Genomic DNA, 12,500 nt, shown 5'->3' with positions numbered 1-12,500 from the left:
ATTTTGCTAAGATGTAGGTTATAGTTATAGTGGTTTCAATCACCTGAGATGAGTTAAGTTGTAGATTGTTGTAATCTTTTAAAGAAGATGAATATACCTTATTGACAGGCATCGTACATATTTTTGTAATGGTCACTTCGGGAGTTAAAACATAGTTATGTTAAGTATCGTTGGAAAATAAGTCATTGTGCATGTGTTATCGGCCACTTCAAAATTGTTAAGAAGTTGCAATGCACAGCAGATCAAGCGTATGGGAAATCCCTTCAAAACAATTACAGTTTTATATTCTTTACGATACAGGTCACTTTAGAAAATCTACATAGTTAACGAGTAAGTTGTAATGCAAGACAGACAAAGTGCATTGAAAATCATTTGAAAACAACTACAGTATTATATTCTTTTCAAAATATCGTTTGAAAACATTTTGGGTATAATTCGACTAGCCTAACACTCGAAGCTTAACGGGATATAAATGAGGTTCCCAACATCTGATATGTGTTAAGGTATAATCTTTGAAAAACATTTAAGAAGACGAATTAGAAGTATACTAAGGGCTAGTTGTTACTTGAACCGAGTTATTGTATATTTTCTAAAAATATATTTGAAAACATGTTATAACTTGAGTCACAATTCAGTTTGAAATTTTGGAAAAGTTTAGATAATAATGAAAATAAGTATTATTTGTCAAAGAAAGTTTCTTGCAAAATTCCAGGCAATGACAACATTCAATGATTTCATAAGAAACTGATATACTTTGCGTAGAATAATAGTAAGAAAAAATAAAGATAATAATACATATCCTTCACCAAATTACCATACATAAAGGCCTCTATACTATTTTTTGGTAAGAAACGTTTATATCTACATTCAATTTCTATCATGAACATCCCATAAACCAATAAGACAGCGTCCGTTGCCATGCGACGAAAAAAAAAAAATAAATAAATAAAAAATTTGTCTATGAGAATGGTGTTTTGGGAGCTATTTTACCATCAATATTAGTAGGGGCATTTTCATCATATTGTCTCTATAAATCATCATAAATGCTACTTTCATCAGGCTATCTATTATTCCATTCACTTATATATTAATTATTCTAATTATCCGTGCATTCATTCAACATTTGATCTATTATAATAACTATCATCGCTAATGTGGGATTGTCACCAGACATAGAAAGGCTAAGAAATGCAATTGTTTCACCAAAGGTAAAATAAAAAGTTACTTTTATATCTTTCCCGTTATCATTTGTGAATATACGTATCAAATCAATATTCTATCTTCAATTATTATGATTATCATCGTCATCATCTTCATCGCTAATGCTATCGCTAACTACTTTCATTGCGAAATAAATAGATATTTAGTGACACGTTACTACATTATTCATTGCACCTTCATCAATGTACAGTTGCTGTACTTTCCACGACAAGAGTCTTTGTTTTTATAGCTATGAAAAATGTGATATATTTCGTATTAATGGCAACTCTACTATACCACATCTGGTATAATTAATCATGTGTTTGTGGTAATGTCAAATGTCAAATCTTGAAAATTTATAGTATGTGACACAGTGCTTGTTTGCTGAACTGAAAACTGTGTACATAAACACACGCTTATCATATTTTTTTAAAGATAATAAAAAGATTGCGCGTGTAACTTTTACGTATGTATGTATGTATATATATATATATATATATATATATATATATATATATATATATATATATATATATATATATCAATCCGATTACTCAATCAGGTAGCCTCTTCTTTGTAAAGTTCATCTCTGACAATAAGCATTCTTCGATCAGGTTTCACCTGTCTTTAGACAATTCTCTGAAAAGGGCACCAGTTTGAACTAGCTCGACGAGTGGATGAAAACGACGAATTTCCTTGGATCATAAGGGAATAACACAAGAAATAAAAATAGGTAACATGGGCTATAACTGGCAAACCAATAAGGTCTAATGGTCCTATTTTTTCATGCATGACTCGTATACTTCATTTTTATCCGGCCTATTATTGAACGTTAATGACAGTGTCACGGGGAAACTAATTTGACTGAGAATGAAGTTCGCAAAGGTTACTCAAAATCACGGTCGAAATAACAGAAATGAGGACTGGTAATTTCTGTAGCCAATCACATGGAAAATAACTTGGATGTCGAAATTGTGCGCGGGTTAATTAAATGCACACGAAAACTTCCTATGATAAGACAGCACGGTCACATCTCATCACCTGTGCGATTATTATAATTATTATTACTATCCTCATTATTATTGCACATTTATGCAAGCCTTCAACGTTTCTTTAAAGCTAAAACCAATTAGTCCATACCCTACACTTAATGAACAAAATATTTTACCAAGAAATTTTAAATTTTCTGTTTTGCCTAAATAAGGATTGATTTTCTTCGAGATTAACAACAAAATTTTTCTTAATTTTGGAGGTTTCTGCTTGCATTGAAAAGGGAACAATATACAGTTTTGAAAGGAGATTAAAATGCACTTTGATTTTCATACATTCTAAAATAAATACTAATTTGAACGTAAATGACCTTTAGAAATTAAAGAAATAAACAATATTATCAATAACAACAACAATAATAATAATATTAATAATAAAAATAATAATAATGATAATAATAATAATAATAATAATAATAATAATAATAAAAACAACAACAACAACAACATTAATAATAACAATAATAAAAAAGAGGATAATAGTAATAATAATAATGATAATGATAATAATAATAATAATAATGAAAATAATAATAATAATAATACTAATAATAATAATAATAATAATAATAATAATAATAATAATATGTTATTGGGTAAGGAAAAAAATAATGATAATAATAATAATAATAATAATAATAATAATAATAATAATAATAAATTTACACTTCGACATAAATCAATTTCGATGAATATGAAAACTTAATACAATATAACCTTATAGACTATGGTCACACCACTTTAATATTTCAGGTATATTAATTCCAAAATTCACTACATCATACTTGGAGAATTAAATATTAAACCAGAAATACCTAAAACTAAAGCCAATTTTATTCTCAAGTGTTCTATAATAAAAAATTGAGAAAGAACATAACTAACTTTTACATAATTCTAAAACAGTAGGGTATTTACAATGCTAATATGTAGGAGTCTAACATCAGTGTATTTAATGGAATGACGGACCTCTATACAGTAGACCAGATTTTTTTTTTTTTTTTTTTTGATGGAATTCACAAAAATAAGATTTTTTGAATTAAATGATGCTTCGGAATTGGGAGTTTAAATGTATGTGGTTAATGGCAGGTCATGTATATCTAGTGGAGGCCCCCAATGACGCACCTTTTTTTTTATAAGAACTATTTTTATCTATATAATTTTACTTTAATTATTAGGAAGATTAATTCTATCCATATACGGGGGTAATGCAGTGCATTCTTACTTTATCTAACTGTTTTCAATACTAAAATTGTATCATTCACGTTTAGAATAATATTTATTCTATTTCAGCCATTATTTTGATAAACTAATTTTCAAAATTTCAACTGAAGAGTCATGTCCATTGATAATGTATGAAAATGAAATACATATACGATTGTTATATGCATCTACAAGGCCCCAATTTCAAGTAGCATAACCTGTAATGTGTTATTGGCTAAGACAGTAAAGAACAATAATTGTCAGTTCACAAAATAACATTACTGTCCATACCATAACCCAAAAGTAATTGTAGGTACGTTGGAAACCCCCATTCGATAACGTAATGACTGTTAATATAATTAGAATGTAAAATGAACTAAAAAAATACTACAAATATATATTTACAATATTCTAATCAATCATTGAATGCTCGTTTATGAGTAAAACAAGAAATAAAGTTCGAAAGATGAAAAATTGTATCGAGGTAAAACATTCAAAAACATGCTGTAAAACCCATGCAATAAAATTTCATAAACGAGTAAAGAAGGGAAAAAAAAGCAAAAGAAATATTACCTGGCAATGTGACGCCCCACGTCTCAAAAATCTGACTTTCAAAATAAATCATGTGGTGATATTTTCATCTTGTTAAAAATATAGGAAAGGCAATGAAGCCTCTGTTTCTCCTCTAAAAGGAATATAAAATGTGAGAACCAAAGATCCGACACTGGTAAAGAGTTGATTTGCTCAATGTTTGGAAATCCTCTACAATCCAAAGATATTTCTTTTTTTATATATTCTTCTGGAGTGCATTCCTCAAAGAGCTCCTTTCTTTATAAAAATAAGTGTCGCTGATAAAATAAAAAATAAGATAACTTTCATAATTCTTTACAAAACATGAACAGTAAAGACTGATCTTTTGCAGAAAGTAAAACATACTGATGATAATTTCCAGTATATGAGAACTTGAGACAAATTATCTTTGGGTAAATGCATAATGAAATCTGAGTGTTTAAATGAATGTCATTCATGTAGTATCTCTTTGTATCGACATTATAGTAGCTCGATGTAGCTGCTTCTGCTCGACCTGCACTTACCTTTAATCACAAGGGTCTCGGAATGGGACGCCACCCGGGCGGCGTTTGTGGCCTGGCAGGTATAGTTTCCGCTGTGGTGGGCCTGTGCCTTCGCCACGAGGACCATACTGGACAGCTGGTCCAGGGGGCGTACATCAACGCCCGCTGGTAGGTCTTGGGTTAGCGGCATCCCATCCCTTAGCCACGTCAGGGTGAGGGGAGGGTCTCCACTCCTGACAGAGCAAATGGCTTGCACCCGGTCTCCTTCGTTAACCTCTCCGAAGCCATGAAGGGATATTGTGGGAGGAACTACACACGATGAATAAGGGAGGTTTTGTTTGATTTTTTTTTAAGGAGAGGGTTGAGTTAGAAGAAGAAGTCGTCAGTCAGAGATTCCGCAAACACACACACGTCACCAATTAGGACCAGCGTCGTCCCCCGACATCAGGCAGGAGGAAGAGAATGGCAAAGAAACTGAGATCAAAGGGAAAAAAATATCTACGAATCAAAAGTGGAAAATGGAAGTTACCATTGACATGGAGCATGGCGGTGTGGTGCACACTTGCCGCGTCGTTAGTCGCCGTGCAGGTGTAGTTGCCGGCGTGAACAGGTGTCAGGGGATTTATAGCCAAGACACTCAGGTACTGGTCGAATTGCGTGACCTGCACGCCACTCACGCTCTCCGCAGGTACGCCGTCTTTCACCCAGACTATTTGCAAGGGCGTGTCACCCCCGTTGACGCTGCACTGCGCAGACACTCTTTCGCCGAGTGTTAGGTCGCCACGGAAATTGAACGTGCTCAACTTGGGCGGAACTGTGATGGGAAAACTTTGATCCTCTCGCACATAGTTTATTTAACAAAAGATATAAAATAATACACTCATATTTACTTGAATACTTGAAAAAGAATGATATATTTAAGGTAAAAAAGCTATTCAACCTAATTTGCATGGAAACTTGAAAAACTTGATATATTTAAGGGAAAAAACTATAAAACCCCATTTACATAAAACTTGAAAAACTTGATATATCTAAGGGAAAAACTATACAACCCCATTTACATAAAAACTTGAAAAACTTGATATATTCAGGAAAAAAGAAGGAATACAACTCTATTACTTAATGAACATTATTAAGAAATAATGACTCGGCTTCCATAAGACGAATTAATACCACATATTAATTGAAAATTTGATAAATTTAATATATCTCGGGAAAAAACAATAAAAAAATTTTGAATCTACTTCCATTTAATATAAATCATATGAAAGAAAACGACTTAAAATCCCCTTCCTAAAATTAAAATGAGTTATTCGTAAGATAACTAACAGCAGAATTGTCCTTGCAGATTTAAGAAAACAATTTTAATACAGATTTTTTTTTTTCAAATTCGGTAGTGATATTGACCGAAATTGAAAACATTAACTGTAAAAAGAATTACCTCTACTAGTATAAGAACATTTTACAATGATAAATTATAAAAAAATTAAAAATAAATATGAAATTTAAAAAATGTTAAATCCTAAGCTTATTTCTATTAAGTATCCTAACATTTAGTTAGAATTCGTATCCATATCCAAATATGCATCAGAATTTTGTTTCTCAGTCATGCAGAAGTTTCATATGAAGGTGAGTAAATTCTTATGAAAGTAAAATGTCTTAATATAATCTAATTTAGCTTAATTATAATGTATTGTAATACTAAAAGTTAAATAACTCAGGGCTTTCTTATTTTAAGAAAAAGCTAATAGAATATCACGGATTAATAAATAAACCTCTAATATTCAGAGATGAATAATTTATTCGAATAAATCTTCTATGGACTTTTTAATAATGTATAAAAAGAAATCGTATCACAAAAAAAGAAAAAAAAAATAACGCCTGAGAACATAATAGATAGTAGACATTTTCCACAATAATCTTGATTCAATTAAGACATTTTAATAGGGTCTTAATTTCCTGAAGAACTTGTAATACCATACATCCTCTTACAATAAAAGTAAAGTATATACTTATTCCCATGGGTCATATTTAGCATTTCTTTTTATATTAAACCACTCAGATTAAAGCAAATCAATCTATATTTCATATCATACTAATGCATGGACACAGAATGGTGTTGCAAGATGGCTAAAACTAAATAAGTTAATCTCATGGGCTTCACAGATGAATAATAATGATACAAGAATTGGAAAACCAGTGAATATCTAAGAAAGATTCCGGATCTAAAATCTGCGCTAAAAGTACTTCCATGATTAGAAATATTTGTGAAAGAAGAATAACGACTTAGGAACCAAATCAAAATTAACGAGTCTGAATCTCGCCATAGACAAACACACAGAAAATCACTTACCCAAGACTTGGACAGAGGCTGTGGATGAGTGAGTTCGCTTCTGCTTATCCATAGCAGTGCACGTGTACTCGCCGCTGTCACCTGCCTTTTCCACGTGTCGCACGACCAATGTTCCGTTCTCAAAAACGCTTTGTCTTGCCGTAACGGGAAGATTCCGACCATCTTCGAAAGGAGAGACATTTTAAGACGAGTAATCTAATACGATCATATGACATTATGATAATAAATCTCAATGAATATATACTATATATCGTCATCCTCATAAACTAACTGCCTAAGTCATTTTCTCCACTTGTTGGGAAATAGAAAAAAAAAACCTTCTCATTTCCTAATTCTTTATATCATTGTCTTGAGCTTCAATTCACAAATTCTTAACAGAAGAATTTGTGAATTAGAATTTGTTAATTGAAGCTCAATACAATGATATAAAGAATTAGGAAATGAGAAGATTTTTTTTCTTATTTCCCAACAAGTGGAGAAAATGACTTAGGCAGTTAATTTATGAGGGTGACGATATGTGAATCTCAATTCAATAGAATCTTCGCTGAACATACCTCTTGACCAAGTAATCTTCTCCAAAGGATACCCAGCCGCGGGGCAAGATAGAAATAGTTGTTCCCCTGCCACTGCAGTAACAATAGACATCGGGCGCACATATGCAGGTCCTGATATCAATTAAGTAAATAAATATCTATGAATATATATGTAATTTATATATACATATACATACATGCATATATGAATATAATAAATATAAATATATCCATGCATGACACATGTATATATATACATATATATATAAATATATATATATAAATATATATATATATATATATATATATATATATAAACATACATATATGTATACAATAAATGATGCTTGTATGACAGTGACCGTACCATTTAACCTAAATGATACGGTCACTGTCATACCAGCATCCTGGACCAGGGTTCGATTCCCGGCCGGCTAGATGCTATTGTCTTTGAGTGATTTCGCCTCTAGACTCTGATCCCGAGGTCGGCAAGAAAATCCAGACATTAATGTATGAAGATATATAGCTTATTTGTAATACGAAAAAACACGTTTAAATGTGTAAAAGTTATCATACATATATATATATATATATATATACTATATATATATATATATATATATTATACAATATATATATATATATATACATGTATATATATATATATACATGTATATATATACATATATACATATATATATATATATATATATATATATATATATATATATATATACTATACATATATATATATACACATATACAGACGTACATGCATACATACATCCAGACACACATGCATCATAGATTATTCACATTTTATTGATGAAATAATTGTGAATAAAACATAGTATCTCCGTTCAATACATAAGGAAAAAAATCGATATACTACATTACGCATATTGTTATGTGTACGTGTTTGTTTGTTTGATGGAGAGAGAGAGAGAGAGAGAGAGAGAGAGAGAGAGAGAGAGAGAGAGAGAGAGAGAAGAGAGAGAGAGAGAGAGGAGAGAGAGAGAGAGAGAATGTTACAATGCAGTCATGCGTACGAATGTGCTTTTTGAAACTTTGCACATACAACTTTATGGGGAAAGAGTTTTCCTGGAAACAAAATGAACGTAATTTGATAAAATAAAATCGTTTGATTTTTTTAAATAACTTGAAAATGAGTTCCAGTTACCCTTTGGGTTGACTTCAAAACCATTCAGATTTAAAATCTAATGATATACGTAAGTTGCCCCTTGTCCTATTCCCTATTGCCATTCACAGTACTGAAATATACAGAAATGCTATCTTTGTAAGAAAAATCGCATTTCTTTGGTTCTTGAAAAAAATGACAATAAATTACGAGGTAAACCAACTGATGGACGAACATAATCAGGAAATATATAATTTTGTAATGAATAAATATTAATTAATTTATTCATCTTTACTTGAAGGACAAGGGTAAAGTATCCAATTACCATTATGTTGCTTTGGTTTGAGGGAATAAAATAAGGTAGAAGAAGTATTTGGGTCTGGAAAGGTCGCTCAAAAAAGTATGCAAAGATTTACGAATGAAAAACAAAGAGAATTATTCAAGTGCTATATGTAAACGGAAGAAAATAATATAATAAAATGTAATTTCTATGAGGATGCTTAAGGAAAAGTAAGAACAATCTTCTGAGCTTGTAAATTAACTTGTATAGTAAAATACTAAAATGGGAAGATGTAAAAGAGAGAGAGAGAGAGAGAGAGAGAGAGAGAGAGAGAGAGAGAGAGAGAGAGAGAGAGAGAGAGAGAGAGAGAGAGATATTAATTAATTTCTGCTTGTTTATGTTTACCTGTACTCTTGGATTGCATTATCTACTTTTAAATGTGGAAGGTCTTCTTCTGTCTCTCAATTATATCTTTTTTCAGATTAAGTTGCTAGCTCTTATCCTTACCCCAATCAAAAAGAAAAAAAACACCTACTTCACTACTCATTTACAAGAGATTGTACCAACCGTGTGTCACACGATCGTACATAAATTATTTTGTATATATTATGCTTGTATCTGCGCTCTTCCCCTCGCACTAAAAAGAACCTGAATAATCATGTCTCCGGTTTTCCACTGTAACATTGTCTGTCTTGTGAACATGAAAATGCCCATTGCCTTGAGGTTTTGTATATAAAGGAGTGTTCTATAATAAAGTTACTCAGCTGATTGCATCCTGCCTTTGAGTCATAACCTCTCTCTCGGCCTGTCACAAGATATTATTTTATAAAAAAAAAATCCTGCATAATTACTCTGCTTCTTTCGTAATTCCATGCCACCCATTTTGGCAGAGGTAAGTGTTACAACCACTTGCTTATGAGAATCCATATCATAGAGGAATAAAACTAACCGTAAACGTTAAGCCTGGCCATGTGGGATGTAGATCCTGCCCTGTTTGTAGCCTTGCAAGTGTAGGCTCCTCCGTCCTCAGCTCTGACACCAGTTAAGTTGACGTGGCTAACTACGGACCCTCCCATCCCGACGTACTGACCGACAACCAGTCTGTGAAGGATGAAAGTCAACGAAAGGTTAGTTTATATTATCTACACACAAGAAAACAAGAATCTGTTTACATAACCTAAAAAAAGAGTATCCAAGATGTAGGATAACATCAGCTCATTGGAAAGGTCAGAACACTCTCAATCTTTGGGTCCTTTGTTCGAGTCAATAGTTTTTCAGTTTGTGAAGATAGCCTTTACTTCCTTTGCCTCTAGGGATGGCTGATGGCATTAAGGGCCCTAGAAATTTATTTATTAAATCCAGAGTAGACACATCCTGGTCTTATCACGTTCCAGCTAGGTTGGGTGCGTGAGTGATCATATGTGTATATACTGTATTATGTCTCAAGGACAATGTACGACAACGCAATATCCTGTCCACTTAATTTGTAATTTGACGCTCATGAGCGATCTTTGATCACTTACAAAAGAGTATTACTGTAATGATAATGATAATGAAAATGATACAAGGCAATATCTTTAAAGATAAGGATAAAAAGGACAACGAAAAAAACGTAAGATTGTTAAAGAGAAACATCTAAAATATACTGTAATATACATACAAAAAGCGTAATACCCGGAACCTAAGAATCTATCACCACGTTGTTATAGACTGGTAAATATGACATTTATCAACAAGTCTGATAATGGTTAATATTTGACTTTACTCTTTTTATGGTAACAACGAATTCTGCTACTTTGTATCTGAGGCCGAATCTTGAACCTGTTATTTTACCTGTTTATAAAGAGATGGTTGCTAGTAATTCTGAGTATCAATTAAATCATGGTTCTTTGTAACTAGCATTGGTAATCTTATTGAGCTGTATCATAATACCAACAAATCTTACGTGTAATTAAAAAGGAGACGCAATTAGATTTTGGATATGAAACATATTTTCAGGACTTATTACATTGATATCAAATTTAAGTGCATCGCAATAATGAAATCCTTATATCCAAACTTATGTTCCTACCGTCACGTTATAGTCATGTACTGTTCGTAATGTCCTATTACTGTCTTTAATTTGTCAAATGCATTATCACATTTCTCCATATACACTGCTTCTAAATACAATTTCACATGCGTAAAAGAAATATGAAACGAACAAACTCGATACGGACCAATATCAATATTACCAAGTCACAAGAAGTAAGCCATCAAAATGGAAAAATCTTAAACCATCAGAATGTAAAGCTTCAACATACGTGGGAAAAATATGTAAGTAAAATAGAATAAAAATAATTTCTAAGTTACCAGAAGTAAGCCATGAAACTGGAAACATTATAAACCACCTGCTTGTAAAGCTACAACATAAAAGGTAAAAAAAAAGTAAGTAAAATAAAGACCAAAATGAGATACCTCTCTTGTTGCGGCAAAGGAAATCCATCGAGCATCCACGATACGTGTGGCGTTGGAGCTCCAGACGCTATGCATTTCAGACTCACAGACGGACCGGGCTGAAGAGTCTGGCTGATGAAGCGGTATTCCAGGATGGGAGCCGAGTCTGGAATACGAACATGGAAATACATATTTATTAAACATATGAAAAAAGGTTTATATGGGATAAGACGTTTGAGTGAAGATACCTTAATTTTAGTGAAAGGGTTTGCGTATCACTATGATCAGCAAAGCTGTACTATAGTCCATTTCTTTTAGCGAGTCATATTTTCACCGACTCGCTGATTGGTTAGAATTATCTTGTCCAACCAATCAGCGATCAGGAAACTTTTCCGAGCTAAAAGGGCACCGCTGCGAGTCGGTGCAAATATGACTCGCTAAAAGAAATGGACTATAGTCAGGGACACCCATACTAGATTGGTTTGCTGTGGATGATCAGACTGAAGTCTCCCACCACCCCCTTGTCTTGCAGTGGATAAGAAACAGCTGCATTTCTTGTTGTTGTTATTATTGATGTTTGAAAGAACCCTAAAATGAACGCACGAAACACAAAATCATATAAAGGATATTCAAAAACACAAAATATTCAAGTCAGAATAAAAAAGGAGATTCAGAATATGCATCATGCATAATGCAAGGAGGAAACTCAGAAAAGCTGAATATATGATCTACAATGCTTGTATGAAACCCAGAATCTTTTATAACGTGAAGTGCATGACACGAATGAAGCAAAGAAGAATAAATCGTGGAAGGTAAATGTTTGTAAATACAAGAAATTAGTTGACTGTATAATACACGATTGTGCACACTTCTGAAATAAACGAAATATATTATGGATAATATATGCAGCACCTAGGAATGAATATATCACCTAAAATCTATCTTTTAATCTGAAAAAATCATAAGAGAGAGAGAGAGAGAGAGAGAGAGAGAGAGAGAGAGAGAGAGAGAGAGAGAGAGAGAGAGAGAGAGAGAGATCATATGTGACACGCAAAAAATGATTTATCCCGAAAATCTATTCTTTACTCCGAAAAATGAAAATTCAAGAGAGAGAGAGAGAGAGAGAGAGAGAGAGACGAGAGAGAGAGAGAGAGAGAGAGAGAGAGAGAGATCATATGTGGCACACAAAAGAGATCATATGTGATACACAAAAATGAATATACCACCTAAAATCTATT

The 12,500-nt window shown here is 32.4% G+C and overlaps 1 protein-coding gene across 1 annotated transcript in view; it reads right to left on the bottom strand.

Moving 5' to 3' along the window:
- LOC137629561 (cell adhesion molecule Dscam2-like) overlaps nucleotides 1–12,500 on the bottom strand; it is a 119,271-nt gene that overhangs the window by 46,510 nt on the left and 60,261 nt on the right. Inside the window, 5 exon segments of the mRNA XM_068360998.1 lie at nucleotides 4,544–4,831; nucleotides 6,876–7,037; nucleotides 7,430–7,540; nucleotides 9,776–9,927; nucleotides 11,284–11,428. Coding sequence (XP_068217099.1) covers nucleotides 4,544–4,831; nucleotides 6,876–7,037; nucleotides 7,430–7,540; nucleotides 9,776–9,927; nucleotides 11,284–11,428 — 858 coding nt within the window.

The sequence above is a fragment of the Palaemon carinicauda genome, chromosome 37 (genome assembly GCF_036898095.1).
Source record: "Palaemon carinicauda isolate YSFRI2023 chromosome 37, ASM3689809v2, whole genome shotgun sequence".
Taxonomy (NCBI): domain Eukaryota; kingdom Metazoa; phylum Arthropoda; class Malacostraca; order Decapoda; family Palaemonidae; genus Palaemon; species Palaemon carinicauda.
This window is presented reverse-complemented; position numbering and strand designations above follow the sequence as displayed.